The sequence below is a fragment of the Calliphora vicina genome, chromosome 1, assembly GCF_958450345.1.
Source record: "Calliphora vicina chromosome 1, idCalVici1.1, whole genome shotgun sequence".
Classification (NCBI taxonomy): Eukaryota; Metazoa; Arthropoda; class Insecta; order Diptera; family Calliphoridae; genus Calliphora; species Calliphora vicina.
Window position 1 is genome coordinate 134,477,863 of NC_088780.1, and position 20,092 is coordinate 134,497,954.

Below are 20,092 nucleotides of genomic sequence, written 5' to 3' on the forward strand. Positions count from 1 at the left end.
TAACTTTTGCAAATATGAACCGATTTTAACAAATAATATCTCATTTTTTCCCATATGAAATTTTCTTTAAAACACTGTGGAAAAAAGAATAGGTTTTTATAGAAACAAATTAAAATAACTATTGTTGAATTTAAAAAATTATTAAAAAAATAAAAAATAAAGCGAAACTTTCTATAAAAACTTAAGCAATTTTTTCGATATACATTTTATGCATACATTTTATGAAAGCTTAATTCTTTGTCTATCCATAATTGTTTAACATTTTGAAATCGGTCTAAAAATATGTGAGTTAGAGGTACTAAAGTTCTACGACCTACCCTAAAACAGTTTTTTCAAAATATGTAACTCAAAATTTTGAGAGTGATTCAAAATCTTTGAAAGCGGTTTTAGTATGTCCTCACCTAGGCCTACAACCCCCATTAGGTCGCTTTTCAAGTTCTGACAAAAAGTGTCATTTTGTAGCAGAGTGTTATTAACAAAGTTTTATTAAATGTATCAAAAGGCAATCCAGTAATTCCTAAAAATTTAAGCGAAATTCAAAAAATGGCATTTTTTGTAATTTTACCCATAGAGCCCACATTTCCATCGGGCCTGAGATAGTACTTTGGGGATAAATAGGGAATACATCAAGGTTTCCAAAGATGTTTTCCGTTTTCTGATCCCACCTTTGGGATTTTAGAACATGTGGCCCAAAGTTTAAATTTTAAAAAAAAAATAACTTTTATTTTTTTAATTTTTATATTGAAAATCGTTTATTTTTGGATCCATAATTGATATTCTTCTGAAACCTTTTGTGTATTAATAGTAATTTAGTTGTTTAACTAAAATAAAAATCGAGTCCATTCGGTCTAAATATACGCCCTAACTCTAACTCAGAGAGTTCATGACAGATCTTGTTGAAAAATTATGAATTACTATCCAATTAAATCGATTTCAGAATTTATATATTTATTAACCTTTTTCTAGATATAGATAATTTATACAAATATTAAATTTACCTTTAAATTAAATACCAGCATTTTGAACAAAAAATTTAATTTTTCAAACCTGAATAACAGCTACCATGTACCACTTAACGTATAATTATTAATTCATTAATTCATGTTCATCATACGTCTGAGTGTCTTCAACATGATTGTTCACTAATATGTACATTTAATACATTTTATACTACTTCTATCTAATAATCACATTTATTTCATTAATTTTATATGTAAATAAATCTATAAATATAAATTCAATATTTTCTTCTCATTACAGTCAATTTCGATCATTTTCAAATATTGCGCGCCATTGGCAAAGGCAGCTTTGGCAAGGTATGTATGTAAATCACTTAGAGCAGCATGTAATGTCAAAGTCATTTAATATTCCCCATAGTAAAGAATATGACAATTCAATTGTGCTATAATAAATTCTGTGAAGTTTTGTTTAAAATCAAAATTTTCAATAATCATACAAATCGCACAAAAATCAATGTTCATTTATTAACACTTGAATGAAGAAAAACGTTGCTCATAAAAAAATCAACATTTATTAGGTGAGACCAACAAAAACAAGTAAGAGTGTTATATTCGGCTGTACCGCATTCCAAATATTGCAAAATTTCACCTTTCTGACTTATAAGATTCTGTAAAGGATTTTCAAAATTCATAACAGTAAGAAAATTTTTATCATTCGCCAATATATGGCGAAAAATTTAGTTTTTCTCGAAAATCTCAAAATTTAAGTCGCAGGTATGGAAAAACTATAGGAGGATTGACATCTTTTTTTCATATTTTTATTCCCTATTATATTCTCAATAAATCCCTATGTGATGATCAAAAAATTCTGAAATTTGTTTAACAACATTTTTAAATATTTGAAAACGGAGTTTTGAAACTGCCTTTACAAAAAATATAAATTTGTTTGGTCATACCTGCAAACAGGTTAATGTTATGCTATGATGACAAAAACTCATATACAAGTAACTATGGATATATTATAAGTAAAAATGAGCTTTTATTTTAATATTTCTCAAAATATGTTAATTTTGTTCATAACTTTCTTGTTCCAGTGGCCTGAGACACATTAATGGCCTGGGGAATTTTTAATAACTTTAACATCTTTTAACCAATTTTTGTATTTTATATCTCATTACTACGACAATTATGTACACATTTCGATTGTTTTATATTAACTTGCAAAAGTAATTACTTAATGGAAACATTTTTACTAAGACTGAAAAAATAGCATTTTTTCCCTTTGTCAATTTTTAACCGATCGAGCTCTAACTTTTGACAACATTTTGTTTATCCTAACATAACACAAAACTGCCCTTCGTTTTTGAAACAGATGAGTTTTCAATTTTTCCATACATTGAAGGTCAACCTTAATGCATATGCTACATAATTTAATAATCTGTGAACATTATGATTATTTTTTCAATATTTATTTTTACACACATTTTTCTTCTAACCAATATCATTTTAAAAATTGGCAATTTTCATACATACATGCCAACACATTTTCAATCACGTCTAGTCTGTAGTTGTTTAAATAAACATACATATTTATTTTCTTTTTATTTGTTGAATTTTGCCACAAATGTCTATATTATTTTTCAGAAAGCCACACACACATGACTGCATATGTTGCAGTCCTTCCGAGACTTTAAATCTTGAAGAACGCATAAATTCCGAGTATTGTAAAAAATAGCAGAAAAATTATCATAAAAAATTCATATCGACTGCTGTACAAGTGATTGAACAATGTTTAAATGCAAACAATTGTTGTAAATTACATATTTAAAGCTAACTGCCAAAAACTCATTCACTTTAATATGTTATGGCTAAAACGAAAAGAAAAAAATTACTGTAAAATGCATCAGTTATTTTCAATTTATTTTATTATGAAAGATATTTCTAGAATTTGTTTAGTAAACTAATTTTGTAGCAAACCATGGCAGAATCAATCAGGTACAATTATTAGGGAGAGTTGTCGATATTTACCCCTACAACGTCAAATAAAGCATTTAATATCATCACTTTTTATTTTGTTTTCGTGATGTTTTGCATGTTATATTAAAACCAACACAGATTTATTTGAAACATTTAAATTAAATATTTCACGGAAAAAAGTAAATTGTACATAAATTAATTTATTTTTGTTTTGTTTTATTTTTGTTCGACGTTATAGGGAATGTATAATTGAGAACACACTTTCCAATAATTGTACCTTGCTTGTTCTGCCATGGTAGCAAACAATTTATAGCTAATAAATAATAAAATATTTATGTATGTATGAACGTAGATTCTACATAAAATGATATTAATATGTTATTAAAATATAGAGGAAATTAATATTTGATGGCTTTAAAAATCGACAATATGTTTTAGACATTTGACAGTTTTGTTCAAAAATTTATAAATTGCCATCACTGATGAAAATAGGCTAATAAGGTGTTGATGTTCCCAAGTCCCCTTTTACAAAACAGAAATTGAAAGGCAGACATTTTTCTCATTCTCTTTTGAATTACCCTAAACCGTTTACAATTGCGAAATTAATAGACAGACAGAAATTTTTCGTTTCCTTTTTTTTTCGCTGTGTGAATGTTTTCATTATCAAATGCATTTCAACATTGAAATGTCTAGTACAGATAGACGTGTACTAAAGCATTGTTCACTTAAAATCCGGTCGCACTTAAGCTTTAATATCTACATATGTAAAGCAAAATGCAATTTCACAATGTTCAACCATAAATTTAATCTTATTTGTTAACAGTTATGAATATGCAAAAAAACTAGTTAAATATCTTTATTTTTAATAAAAATTCTAGTTTTTGACTTGATGGTACCCATTAACTTTTGCACAACTTTTCGGTCCACCTTTGTAGCATATTTATTCCACGCAACTACGAAGAGTTTTTGAGATGCTTTGCATTTTTAGAATTTTTTACTCAAACCTAAAATGTTGTTTAAAAATTGGCCAAGTTTGGATAGGGCTGGGGGGTAATAAAGTTACTTTATACGTTTTTGCATTAAGTTCTCTTTCCAGATCATAAAATAATTGTACATTATAGTCCCAACGAAACTTTTTTTCTAAAAAAAAAATGGGGACTTTTTTGGGAAAAAACTTAAAAAACACACGCATTCAAAGTTGAAATATATATAAAGATGCTTCAACTTTGGATGCGTGTAACTTTTTATAGGGGCGAGATAATTGTTATCAAACGTCATATTTAAAATAAAAAAAATCCGACCTTCCGTAGGTCCATCATATATAAAATACGAAAAAAGATCGAGTTAAATTTTGAAAAAAAAATTAAACCTAAATATCTTTTGAACTAAAAGAGATAACCTACAGATATAAGCACCTTCTCAAGGACTATCTATATTTTAAATGTCAGCTCATTCAGATCATAAATATATTTTTGGCGATTTTTTTTTAAATGTAAGACTTGACTTGAGGGTCGACCCACTGATCCCCATTCCGCCTACGAAGCTGAACAACTGTAAATCAACTCGAAAACACCTAAATAGGTTAATAATACAGCATAACACTATTTTAACAAAAAAAAACTTTGTTTTAGCGTCAAAAAATAGTAAAAACGAAAATTGTTTGGTAGTAGAGTCCAACCTATACTGTCATGATCGTGTGTACACTGTTGCACTGAAAACACGATGAAAGTGTTAAATAGATTTTTTATTAAAACTCATTACACAGTGCAACAGTGACAAAAACACACGATCATGACTTTATAGGTTCGACTCTACTACCAAAGGGTAGTAAAACATTATACTCAGTTTGTCCATTTTGGTGACCGATTTTTTTTTATGGGCCCCCAAAGTTTCTGAAAATCAGTGGGGCCTCTAAAAAAGGTGTCAACAGTTTTTGGTTAACAGCTAATTCAGACTTTGTGATACGTCTTTGTGATACGTCTTTTTTTTACTTTTTTTTCACTAACAATATTTAGCAAAGTTGTAGCTACGGTAAAGTTGAACAACTCTTAAGAACATATCAATGCATTGTGAACTTGTCTAGTCACTCTAAATAGCACATAAAGATCACTTTGTACCTTAACAATTTTCGTTTTTACAAAAATTTTAATGTTTTTTGCATCAAGCCGGTCTTGCGTGATCAAGATTGGATAAAGTGATGGGCCGAATCATACCGATAATAATTTGCCGATTCTTCGTAATTCCAGCACAATAGAGAAGTATACACTCGAACATACATTTTTAACAAACAATTTTTGTTTTAGAGTCAAAAAATAGTAAAAAAAAACTAAAAATTTTAAGCTATAAAGTGATATTTGGCAGCTATTTAGAATGCCTAAATATGTTCGGATTGCATTGATATGTTCACAAGAGTTATTCAGATTTACCGTAGCTACAACTTTGCAAAATATTATTATTGAAAAATTAGAAGTCCCTGGAAGTTATTCTAAAAAAAGTAAAAAAAAAATTTCTTCCAATATTTTTTCAACAAAAGTTCACGAAAAAGCTATTTTTTGGAAAACATTTTTAACAAAATTTATTCGGCGGACTCTTAGCTATATTATTGCCATATAAAGTTAAGCCGTATCACAAAGTCTGAATTAGCTGTTAACCAAAAACTGATGACACCTTTTTTAGAGGCCCCACTGATTTTCAGAAACTTTGGGGGCTCATAAAAAAAAAATCTGTCACCAAAATAGACAAACTGAGTATAGGGTTTTACTACCCTTTGGTAGTAGAGTCGAACCTATACTGTCATGATCTTGTGTTTTTCCAAAAGTCTTCATTTGTTGCATAGTGTTATCAAAACGCGATTTGACATTTTGGAAGGTATTTTTCTGCAGGTACAGGTAAATTTCTGATTACGAATATGATTTTGTTCGCTGATAGTTAAATTGTCTAAACAATTTTCAAGTTAAAAGACTTTTTTGACTTTTGTATTTTCATAATTGTATTTTTGATTTTGAATTCAGATTAATTATATATGTATATAAGAATAATATAATTTTACATATTAGCCCTTAACCTATATATGGGCAATTCAACAAGAATCGTTACCACGACTGAAAAAACAAAAACCCTTGAAACTTTTTTTCAAGATGATTTGAATAAAAGAAAATAATAAAATATTACTATGTGAAAGTATTTAGATCATATTACAATTACAACATTTTAAAGACAAAAATAATAATTTCAACTGATTATATTTAATTTTTTAAGGCCGTATTTATTCATAAACGAATTTTAAATTTAAACAACGTTTTAAAATCATATTTCGTATGGAAATTTAGCTTTAAAACATTGTTTAAATTAAATTTTTTTTATGAATACGGGGGTTATTGTTTTAGGTATGTTTTAGGCTAAAATTGCAGCGAAAACTAGGCTTCCAATTAGCTTGTAGTATGAAATTAATTTGACTCTGATTGTTTTTTCTTGCTATTGTCAAATTGTTTATTGAAACCGAATGTATATTTTCTATTAATTTTTTTAGTTTTTGTATACATATATTTACAGAATATACATATGTATGTATATTGTTTTATTATAAGAGAAAAATCTGTCACGTACGATATTAAATTTTATTTATTATAATATCATCCAGAGATTGTTTTTATTTAAATATGACGGATTGCAAAGGAAAAATATTTGGTTTAGTGTAAGAAATTAAAAGAAAACATAACGCCTCTCACGATTCGAATATTTTCGCATATTTCTACATGTACCTCAAAATGAGTTCCGTTTTATGTCACGTACGATATACCCACATTTCTCTCCATATTTTGGACAACAATATTTCGAAAGAACTTTTTATTATTTTAAAATATAGTACCCTCTGAATGGAACATAAAGACCAAATTATTTGTCAGATACTCTTATTTTTGCAAAATCTATTCCACTCTATAGGCATACAAATGTCACGTACGATGAAATGGAATTGCCCATATATAAATTTTAAATTTTCCTGAAATTGTCTATAAACGTTAGCAAAAAAAAGCACAGATATTGTTAAAAATGAATTCTATATTTAATTAAACAAATACATATCAAATTTTATTTTTCCTAATAAGCAAATTATATTAATAGGAATAAAACAAGTAATAGTATTTGTAAAAAATATTCAAAGCCATTTCATTATGATATTATTCTAGGAAAAAAATGCATAAATATGTATTATATACATACATATTTCAAAATTTTACTCAAATAATTTTTTATTTTTTCTTTCATATTTCAACAATATAAACTGCTACCACTGGCAATCATCAAACACGAATGTATGAATAATGTCTTCCTCCATCCAATAACATCATCAACAACAACAACAAACAGGTATGCATTGTACAAAAACGTGATAGCGGGATATTGTATGCCATGAAATATGTCAGTCGTTCGGCCTGTGAGAGTCGTGGTGCTTTGGGTGGCGTCATCAAAGAAGTCGAGCTTCTTTCCTCTTTGGAGCATCCGTTTTTAGTGAATTTATGGTTTTCATTTCAAGGTAAATTCATGTAAATTAGTTGTTCTATATACTTGCTTAAATGAAAATCAAATGTCTCAATTAAGTTTCTGTGACAGTAGTAACAGATATTTAGTTTGATTGAAATGACTTGAGAGTTTCTACAATAATAACAAAATTAAAAAAGATTTTTTTTTTCAAATGGTCTGTTAAAAAGACATCTCAATAACAGATAGCTTGTAAACAAAATATTACTTCTGGTGGGTAAAATAACTTTATAAAGTACTTTTAATGTGACTACACAGTAGATTACTTAGAGACACTTAAGTGACAATTGTATTCACTCTAAATTACAAGGGATGTATTAAGTAACCAATTGACTTTGCTCTTCACTGCAAAGAGCACATACATACGTGTCAAATGACCTAAGATATATAGATTGGAATCAGCCAACTGATCAGACATTCACAGAAAAAATTATATTTCAATTCAAACATTTATCCCATATTGAACTGGTTTCAATTATTTCATAATTAAATCAAGTATTCATTTGCTCAAAAACAAAATTTCTTAATATTTTCTATTTAATTTTTGAATTTTGAATTTGATTATTTTGACAATTGAATATACAATTTTCGTTATTGGTTGAATTTTAAATACAAAAACTATTGAATAGATAATTTTCTTAATTGAATACACAAAAAATTACAAAAATGTGTTTTCAATTACGAAAATTATCTATTCAATAATTTCAATTGTCAAAATAATCAAATTAAAAACTCAAAATTCAATAGAAAATATCAAGAAATTTTGTTTTTAATTTAATTATGAAATAATTGAAACCAGTTCAATATGTGACAAATATTTGAATTGAAACGGTTTAAGAAATAGTTTTTTCTGTGTTAGTGACAATTACTGTATATAAGGGATAAATTGACTACTTGCTTAACTCCTGAAAAATTAATTTCTCACTACGTCTCTGTTTTCTCTGTGTTCATAGATAAATTTATTTATGTGCATTTTTATGAAAATCGCGAGAGGCTGTGAAAATGTTTTGTAATGCAATATACATACATACTAGTAAGGTTAACAAACATTGTGTTTTTAAATAATAATGAAAATTCTTAACATTAAGGATTACCATCAGCCAAACTAAGGAACACAATTTACATTTATTATATCCTTCACCATGAGTGGCAAGGGTACATACAACATAAGTATATAAGTTTGTCATTCCGTTTGTAATTTCTACATTTTTCCTTTGCGACTCCACAAATTATATATATTATGGATCGTTATAGATATATCCATGTCCGTCTGTCCTTCTGTTTGTCCGTCTGTATGTTGAAATCAATTTTCCGTAGCCCTTAAATAACTTCCATACATGATTCATACATTAATATATCGGGAATTCTACCGGATCGGTTGCTATTTAAAATCGATACAATCGGCCCACAAATGGCTGAGATTAGAGATGCTAATCAGGACTGATTTTTGAAAATCCCGGGGATCGGGATTTGGTAAAGAATCCCGAAATCCCGACCAGGGGTTTGGAAAATCCCGAAAATCTCGGGATTTAAAATTAAAAAATCCCGGGCTTCGGGGTTTAAGAAATCCCGAAAACCCCGGGATTTTCGGGAACGGGATTCCCCGTTTGGCATCTCTAGCTGAGATATAAGGCACAAATCAGGACAACCTCGATTTGTTTTATCTATATCTGGTTAACTATTCATTAATATAAAAAATATGGATATCCTATAATAGCTATTTCAAAAACCTTTGCAATGGCGTATATAAGGCGAAAGTAAGTCGGACCTACAATGGGTCAAAATCGGGAAAATTATTTTTTAAGCCGATTTTTTTTCTTATAAAATTTAAAAAAAAAAAAATTAAAATTAAAAAAAGTTTTAAAAAAAATTATTGCTATAAATTTTTTTCGTTAATAAATTAAAAAAAAAAATAAATATTGTTTACTTAAAATTATTTAAATTTTTTAAGTATATCGATCGAGTATGAGTATACCGATCGAGTAATAATCACTTTCTAAATCGATTTGACGATGTCCGTCCCTCCGTCCGCTTATCTGGCTGGCTGGAAACTGAAACTGGATCAAATCGGTGCATTATTTCACCTAGCTCACGTAGAAATATCCACCTGAATGGGTGTCTACTAGGGTATTCAATTAATCGGTTAATCGAGCAAATAATTAACCGAGGTTTATATTTATTTGGTTAATAATCGGTTAATTTAAAATTATCTGATTAACCGAATAATTTCTATTTTAATTTTAAATTTAAAATATAACAACGAATTTTGTGTACAAAAACATAAAAAACAGCAAATAAGGTATTTGAGATAATTTTTGTAAATATATCGCCTATTTGCTGCTACAACGTCATAACTCAAAATCCATGTTTTTTGAACTGAGTAATATAACCTTTCGTATAGTTTCATCAGTTTTCAAAGAAGTCAATTATTTTTTGTGTGAGAGTGTTTTTTTGTTGTAAACATCAAAATTAAAATTCATGCTTTCTCGAATATTTGATAAGTCCCAGTCCACACTGTGAAACATTTGCTGCAAAACATTTTTAAATTCTCTTTTGAAACTGCATTCGTGTCCACACAATGAAGTTTTTGCTTTTCAGTTTTTGACATTTCTGTACAGTACGAATACGAACGAATAAATGTGGATGACATACTCAACAAAAACTTCATGTACATGAAAAAGTTTCCTTTTTCATTCCTCTTTCCCCTTTCATCAACCAACTCAAATGTTTTGCAGCAAATGTTTCACAGTGTGGACCGGGACTAAGTAAAAAATACAGATTAGAAAGATATTAACAGCTACTATTTATATTTCTGAAATCGCATGATTTGTTGAAAATTTATTTAAGAAATAGTAAAATTTCATAAAACATTCAAAGACGTTTTTCTCGAAACGACTTTTTTTGAATTATGACGTTTTTACAGCAAATGAGTGGTTTAGGGTTTTAGTGAGATCTTCTGAAATAATTTTATTTATAAAAAGAATATAATTTAAACGATTTTTTCTTTAGATTTAATAAAACTTTTCTTGGAACTTATGTTGGAGAAATCAAAAGCATGATAAAGGATATTCCGTTTTGGATTGTTTTAGATTTTGATTAATTTAATTGTTTCGTTTAGTTATGATAAAAGACTCATTTCAAAAAAAGTTTCGTCTATACATGTAAATACAAACAAACAATTTCAAAGACATGTAAATTAAATATGTCAGTTGTTATACATACTCACTAATCATGTTTATTGGATGTTCAAAAAATATCTAATTTTAATTTGAAATTTGTATTTGAATTTAAAGCGAAAAATAAATACAAAACTATTTTTTAAAGTCCAAAAAAAGGAATTTCGGTTAATCGACACAAATTAATCGGTTTATTTGTTATTTGCAAATTAGCAATTTTAAATTATTGGAATAGTTAACCGTCCAAAATTAATCGGTAAACCGATTAACGGTTAATCAATTGAATACCCTAGTGTCTACTTTATATATACAAATTCCCGCACAAATAAGTTCTACATAAAAAGAAATCACATTTCAAAAATTTGTACGGATCAATCCATAATTGTCCATAGTACCCATATAAGTTCCACTTCCGAAAATAACTTAAATAACCATAAATCGCATATATGTAAATAGCATAATCAGTTTGAATTTTGGCATCAATAATCCACATGTACACAAAAATCGCCGTACCTAATTTTATGAAGATCAGCCAAAAATTTGATCATAGATCTCATAAGAATCACTTCAGAAAAACACCAAAACGCCAACATAAATGTTTTATAAATATCGATACCGCAGGAAAATTACTACTGGATTTTGTGACAATCAGTTTACATGGATATCAATAAATAACACTAATTTCATAAGCTTTCCATTGACATACAACACTTTGTAATGTATTGGGGGTATGTGCTTTTAGAGTTTAAAAAAAGTCTAGTTTTTGTTTCAAACTTATTTTGACTTCGTATCAAGTTTTAAAAATTTCAACCAATGCTGAATATAGCTGTATATCAAATATAATTCTAAATTTATTTAGTAATCATTATTTAAAGCTTATCAAATCTCCATCTCAAACACACTACACAACTCTTTTAAGTAAACAATAAGAATCAAGAAAATGTATCATTATGAAACATAATATTCTCTATGGTAATTCTGCATAAAAATTTTAAATTCAGCTTTATATGGAAAGCAGTACGTAATCCTTGCAACAATGTGACCATTGAAATACTAATGAGTTTCTTGTGGCTTGATATTGTCCTTATTTATCAGTTGTTAATATTTCCAGCAAATTTACACATAAACTCAACATTATCTATGGGTAGTGCTTAAATGCTTCTTACTGTGAAATAAGAAAATTTTGTTGCAAGTTTTTATGCAGTTTGGAAATGAGATGTGTAAATGCTGAAAGGATCAACAATTACTTTGTTACGGTTGAGTTTCTAATGAAATTTTTTTTTTCATTAAGTATGTATTATCGTTTCAATGTACATACTAGGAAAAGGAGGCATTCCAAAAATAATTCATTGTTTTATGTTTAGTGGCACAAATTCTCTAGAATCAGTCTTTAAATTAAGTTTCACAAGTTCTATTTTTTTTTTTGGTGGCATGGTGTAGCTTCGAAACCTAGCAGAGACGAACATATTCATCATCGTTTTTGAGTTTTTAAAAATTAACCACCCTCTAAACAATCTATCCAAGAAGCCCCCTGACCACTCCGCCCCCTGACCATCCCTATTATCCTAGACCAGCTACAGCAGACCAATCATCTACTTAGCTGGAACAACAAATGATTAACGAAACTGATACAAGTCAAAAATAACAACAGACATGATCTTATGGCAACATCGTTTATGTATCGCGTGACCTGCTACAGCAGGCCAATCATCTACTTAGCTGGAACAACAACCGATTAACGAAACTGATACAAAATAAACAATAGACTGGATATAATGGCAACATCGTACATGGAGAGTCATGATACTCCAATAACTGGATTTACATGGGAAATATGCGGAAAAAAAACAAATCTTAAAAGATGGAGATGTTTTGTGGAAGCCAATAATTTTGTTTTTAAAGTTCAGGCCCGGCATTTTTATTGATATGATTATGCGGCAATCCTGATAAAATTTACAACATTTGTCCCTAGTCCCCATACAAGGTCCCCCTCAGAAAATTACTTGAATATTCAATTTATGTTAATATATATCATGTCCAATTTCATCACGATATTAATTATTGAATATACAATATTTAATTAACATAAATTGCGGCATAAGTCATATAAAGTTTTAAGAAATTAATCTCTCCATCAAATTCTGTACAGTTCGAAACATAACTGATTCATGTCCCCATAGAAATCCAAAACTACATATTAATGGTGGGTATACAAGATTCGACACAGCCACATATTACACTCATACTTGTTGTGTCATAAAGTTGTATTTTATATGTTATTACACATGTTTTCAGAATTGTTCAATGCGGTTCCTGACACACCATTAGTTTATGTGGTTTATGGTAGGGTTGTTTTTGTATATATGCAAAAGTACAGGAATGCTGGTACAACTACCTTGAAAGTTAATTAATTTGATGAAAATATACATACATATGTACACAAAAATAACATGTTGAAAATAAAAACATTGAAGAAAACAACGCAAAACCCAAAATGGTACAAAATACATACATACAGTATTTAAAACAAATACAGAGTGGATAATATTTTATTTATATTTAGAGTACGAATCCAGTAGTTTTATCCCTTTTTCAATTCAATGTATTCATTTAAGACAGTAATTTTCTCTAATGACTTGGCTGACTCCATTTTTTATATTTATGGCTCATTCGTCACATATGCAGGTGCTCTTTGTAATGCAAAGATAAATCATTTGGTTTCTTTATACATCCCCGGTAATCCAGTGTGAAGTCATTTGTCACTTTAGTGTCTCTAAGTAATCTAGGGTGAATTAAATTTAAACTTTTATTTTGCAATTTATTTTGTAATAAACTCTATGTAAATCCTATGTATATTTGCTATCTACACGCAGAGTAAAAATAAGTTTTTTTTTAACAATATAATAGTCACAGTAACTATTTATATGATTGTGGTAACCATAATATGGTTAATTTACGATTCACATGATTGTATCAATCATATATTTGGTTACAGTAAACAAGTATATGTATGTTTGTGACAATCATATTTATGATGAATCATTATATCAGAATTGAGCTATTTAGTACAATCTTGGGAAATTTTAACTACGAAACGTTTGCGAATTGTTTTTTTTTTTTTTTTTGTAAACTGAACGAAAATAATGTATTATTCAACAAAATCGTTTTTAATAATGAGTCCCATTTTCAATAAAGCGGTTATGTAAAGAAACTAATGTTGACTTCGATGATGTTTGGTTTCAGTAAGACTGCGCCACGAGTCACAAACAAACCCGGTCAAACAATTCAGTTGTTGCAAGAGAAATTCCCGGATCTGTTGTTATCAATTATCCACCTCGTACTTGTGATTTAACGCCGTTGGATTATTATATCTATGGCCATTCGTAGGAGCGAGTTTACGTAAGCAAATATTGCTTTAAAAGATGTAATTCGAAGCTACATACATTGACAAAATCAGCGAAGCATAAAGAGCGAAAGTCTGCCGCATTAGCGAGTTAGAAGTTTTCTCGATATCATATTCCATATCTTTATTTTACAGTGGTGGCACTGAAACTGAATTTGTGTTGTTAAGCCCTTCACACCCTTTAGAAACAACCACGATTTAAACAAAGTTATTTTTATATTCGCCGCTCTGTATTGGTATGAACATCAATGAACATTGTTTTGATAGAATTTCTACATAAATAAACACTTAAACTAGCATTTACACCATTTCCAAATTTGGTTAGTGTACAAACGGTGTAAGTTCACTTTAAAAACATTTTACAATAGAAACCAATTTCTAAAAAGGTTGATTTTAGATATTTTTAAAACTTCACCATGAGTGGATATCGGAACTATGTCCAAATCATCTTTTCGAAGTCACAAAGATTAATACACCGAGTACCTCGATTTTTCACTAGTTTTTTAAAAAAAAAAAAAATTATTATTTTTGTTCCAACATTTTTTTGCCAACAATTTTTTTTCACATAAAATTGTTTTTAATATTTATCTTAAAGAATACTTTGGTGAAGGGTATATTCGATTCAGCACAGCATTTTTGAATTTCTTTATTTAATGATGAATATAGAAATTGGTTCAAACTAATATTTTCGACACTGCTATTGTTAGTAATTTTTGAAGCTAGTTCTTATCAATAATATAATATTCAACATGTTTGACCAGAAAATACACTTCCTAATATCACTTAAATACGCATAATTCTCTTATAAATATAGTTATCAGGTTAAAATTTCACATAAATATATTTAATTGGTAATTACGCCTTATAAAATCAACTTCCAAAAATCACTTAAATATTGATACTAGCATAACCCGGTGCACTTCGCTACCCCTACCCTAGTAAAATTAAAAAAATATAAATGGAAATACGAAAATAACACATACAAAATTTTAGAATCTCTCAATTACAGTTCACTTGATATTCGAAAATAACGAACTAATTTTGTGTGGGAGATACCACTCCACTGCTCTAATCCCACCCTTTTTTAAAACTTTTATGTATATATCAATCTTTACTTTAACTTTCTTTTATAAGGGAGAGATCAGGGAACAGAAATAAATTCGATTTTAGCTAACCTCCGTAGAATGGTAATAAATTGATTGATACAGAGTTTAAATACTTTTAGAATTATAGTTCTCCAGATATTAAAAATTAATTATTTACTTTGTGCCACAACCACTAATGCAATCCCGACTATTTTCAGCCAATGTGTGTAAAATGGTAAGAGAGCTATGCGGACAAAGTTTGAAGAACCTTGCAATTATTACTTTGTATGGGACGTGACTCACCTCCTTTTCCGACCCATCCCATTTTGGGTTCTATGCCCTCTTTTCTATAACAACTCTCACTTAAAACAGAGCGAAATCATTACTCTCTAATTGTTTCTCTTATTTATTTACAACAACAAATTGGACAAACATGCATTGCTTTGTTTACTTTTTTAGCTTAAGGTTCACATGTACACGTTTTTGCATGTGTGTTAGTAACATCTTTAAACGCTTATAACTCCTAAAAAACTGAACCGATTTCAATAAAATATATATTCTGCACTTCTGTGAATAAATCCCTTTAAAATGGTATATTTATTGCCCAAATTGAATGTATAATGTGAGCGTAAAAGGGGTCTAAAGAAATCGACTTGCCTATTAATATTATGATGATATTGTTTACAGATTTTACTCAGACACGTAATAAGTATTCAAAAATATAACTGCTGAATTTTGTAAATATCGGTTCATATTTGATCACAGTCTCTACATTAGGTCCGCTTCCAGAAATCACTTAAATGCGCAAGAATCTCTTATAACATCGTAATCAGTTTGATAATCGATAATCCACATATACACAATTTTATATAATTGTTCGTAGCTCCCAAAAAATAAAGACCAATTCCGAAAATTACAAATATTGATATGAAATTAAAGTTTCTCACAGATTAGATGTACATGTGTATGTATCGCCCCTTAATTGGTCATGTCATAGCTCCTGAAAGTATAAATAAAAAAGTTATTGCTAATTAATAGCTAACTTATGTATTTACAAATACATAAGGCCCTAACTCGTATTTTTTTGGTAAACCCAGATTTTCGTTTATTTCGATAAATGGTCCGCTCATATGGGCAATTCCATGTCATCGTACGCGACATTTGTAGGCCTATAGAGTGGAATAGATTTTGCAAAAATAAGAGTATCTAAAAAACAAGTAAGAGAGGCTAATCTTATATACTCTTCGCCAAATTATACTTCAAAATAAAAATTTTATATATTTTTAGGTAAACAAAAATTATTTTTTTCCAAAGTTTTTTTTTTAATTTTCTGTAAAAAAAATTTTTCGAATTGTTTTTTTAAATTTAAAATTTTTTTTTTATTAAATTTAAAAAAAAAAATTTAATATTTGGTGTTAATTTAATTTATGTAATATACGTCGTTGCAAATATTGTCTACATTAATAACTTAGTAATCCAGATATAGGTCAAAAATCGAGGTTGTCCTGTAGACCGATTTTCTTGATTTTAAATAGCAACCGAGCCGGAAGAATTCCGGAGTTATTGATTATGAATCGTGTATGTAAGTTATTTGGGGGCTTCAGAAAGTTGATTTCAACAGACAGACGGACATGGCTTAATCGACTCCGCTATCTATAAGGATCCATACATATACTTTATAGGTTCGGAAAATTATATTGTGGAAATTACAAACGGAATGACAAACTTATATATACCCTTCTCACAAAGGTGAAGAACTTTCGAAATATTGTTGTCCAAAATATAGAGCGAAATAAGAGTATATCGTACGTGACATAAAACTGAAGTAGATGTATGCGAAAATTTGCGAATCGTGAGAGTCGTTATGGGTACTATATTTTAAAATAATAAAAAGTTCTTTCGAAACATTGTTGTCCAAAATATCGAGCAAACTAAGGGTATATCGCACGTGACATAAAACGGAAGTAGAAATAAACTATAAACTACTAAACCAAATATTTTTCCTTTACAATGTCATATTTAAATAAAAACCATCTTTGGATGATTTTATAATAAATAAAATTTAATATCGTACGTGACAATATCGGGAGAACCAGATATATATGGGGCATTTCATGTCAAGTGAACCAACTTTTGAAATCGATGTCTTAAAGGAATGGACCTAAGCTTTCTTTTGAGCAAAAAAAAAATTTGGAAAAAAGGCCCCATATTGAAGAAAAAAAAAGTTCGATTTTACAAAAAAAAAGTCAAACATTTTTTGTCTTGAGTTACAAAATATTTATTTTGATAGATATTGCACTCGCATCCCACTAAGAGATCTAATAGATCTTAAAGGAATAGACCCAAGCTTTCTTTTGAGCTAAAAAAAAAATTAAAAAGGGTCCATTGTGAAAAAAAGTCAACAAAGTTTTTGATTTTGCAAAAAAAGTCAAACATTTTATGTTTTGAGTTACAAAATATTTATGTGTTAGTACTTATATAAGAATAAAAAACTCTTGTTTGTTTTTGTATTAGCTTGTTATTGACATCAAGAGAATGAAGTAACTAATAGCAAAAAAAAATATATTTTCAGTTCAATTTTCTTATAAGAAATTTTAGAAAAAATCATTTGTTTATTAGCATTTTCATTTTCTGTTTAGCAGTTTAATTTTACTTTCATTAAAAATATCCATTTGAGTTTAGCTCCATCCGACACAACTTTTATAAAGTTTTTAATGGAGAGAACATAAAAAATCTTTCGAATTAAATAACATTGTGTTGGAAATGGTGTAGTGTATTTTCCTATTTGTTCCAGCATACATTTAAATGTGAATATATGCAAACATATGTATGCGTATGCGAGTGTGAATGGAGTTGCCTTCGCATATAGAAATTTCAATTAAATTTATGTTTTTTATTTTTTCAATTTTTCATCATTTCTTATAAATGTGTTTTTCTCTCTTCTTTTATGTGATGTTTACACTGGCCCTTCCACCAGATGAAGAGGATTTATTTATGGTTTGTGACCTGCTGACAGGCGGTGATTTAAGATATCATCTGCAAAATAGAGTGAGTATCCTAAAAATTAAATACAAAAATAAATAAATACATACACATACTGGCTGAAAATAAATTAATGAAGAATGTACTTAGAGAAGGAAAATTATAAACAACTACTATATTTAATCAATAACTATACATAAAAGGGTGCACCCATATTAAAATAGAGACAAAAACCATAAGAGTGGCTATTTTAAATGTAGCTTTACTTCACAGAGTTTAAAATCATTTGTCTTAAGTAGTGGCCTATTTTTTATTTCATAACCATTCATTTAAGGAAGGAATATCAAACAAAATTCAAGTGAAATATTATATGATTTCTGTTAGAAATTCCTCAATCTGACTGTTACTGCTACTTTTTTTGTCTCTACAAAAATGGAGCTATCCTACTGTGTTATAAAAACACACATCGAATTTATCCATGTACTGATAAACTCTCTTAACAAAGTGTTTATAGCTTGTTTGTTACACAAATGCATAAATTTTCTCCCAACATACTACATACGTACTAAGACCTTCAAAACATTGAACAAATGTAATGTCGCACAGTGGGACGATTGAAAATTATTTCTTAAAGAATTTACAAAATATTTGTTTGACCGGTTCAAACTAATAATATCTCATCTGCATAAATGCTTATATATACATATATGTATTTCTATATTTCATATTCTAATTCCTAATAATAGTAAGTTAAATAGATGAAATTTACAATAAGACCTTGACAATGAAGATTGTTGATGACGACCTTGGCAGGGTAGAAAATGCATTCCAATTTGCCAATTGTCTAAAAATTTTAGTATTCAGTGATATTCTTTGAATTATTACAAATAAAATTATAATAAAATGAACTTAAGCCTAATTAAAAATTTATATGAGGGGCTTAGAGCACAAGGGGTTCAAGTGCCTTTTTTTTCTCAAACTGAGTTAACATATGGAGTTAGTAGGTGAAGTTCAGAGAAGTTCATAGCACAAGAGTTGAATAGGGGATTCTCATCCATTAGCGATATATGGCGACCAATTCTAGCACTTGTCATTAAAATACCTGTTTCGATTGGAGAACAAGGGGTACATGAGCACTTAAACCCCTTGTGATCTAAGCAAATATTAAAATTCAGATGAGTGATCAGCTAAAATATAGCAATTAATTCCATCACTTGTTATCAAAACACCTGTTTCAAATACCTTTGTGAATTATTTTCCAAAAAAGAAAAAGTAACATAAAATAATGGAATCGAGTACATTAATAATTGTTGATTTTTTATTATTTATGGTACGTAACATCATTAAAAATAAGTGAATCTGAAAACAATATTGACGAATTTTCTGAATCTGATCATCTTATGCAAAGATGATCTTATGACTGTGCAAGAAAACTTCACCAAACTAAATCTGAAAGGTCGAAATGTTGACCGAGTCGTGTAGTTACTACCACAACTTCCTCCAAAAAACAGCGTCAAAACAATAATATTCCAGAAATTTACGAACCTACAGGATCTTCTTTGCTATATACCACCAATTTACCATGAATGGTTTAAAGCACTTCCTCACGATGGAATGGAATAAATTCCGGAAAGAATCGAAAGTCAAGGTGAGGATGATCCCGATGATGTCATGGAATCTGATTATGACGACTAAAAAATGTAACAAAGAACCATAAAAGCTTTTCTTAATAAAATGTTAATAAAAAAATTGAGTCTATGTGGTTTTCTTATTAAGTAATTCAGAACTTTGAAAAAAATTAAAGCACAAGGGGTATAAGTTGACTTTCCTCACTTCCAAGGTAATTTTTGGGTATTTGTATATGTAAAATATGGTATTTTTTATCGTGTTAGATTAAAATATATCTCAGGATCTCCATTAATTAAAAAGCAATATTCCAGATAGCATCTAACATTTTTTATTGTAAATTAA

At 28.7% G+C, this 20,092-nt stretch overlaps 1 protein-coding gene across 1 annotated transcript in view; it reads left to right on the forward strand.

Moving 5' to 3' along the window:
- Positions 1-1,256: 1,256 nt before the first annotated feature.
- Positions 1,257-20,092, forward strand: part of LOC135952999 (serine/threonine-protein kinase 32A) — a gene marked incomplete at its 5' end in the record, with an annotated part of 44,365 nt that continues 25,529 nt past the window's right edge. The window contains 3 exons of the mRNA XM_065502723.1: positions 1,257-1,316; positions 7,305-7,470; positions 18,117-18,187. Coding sequence (XP_065358795.1) covers positions 1,257-1,316; positions 7,305-7,470; positions 18,117-18,187 — 297 coding nt within the window. The remainder of the gene's footprint in view (positions 1,317-7,304; positions 7,471-18,116; positions 18,188-20,092) is intronic.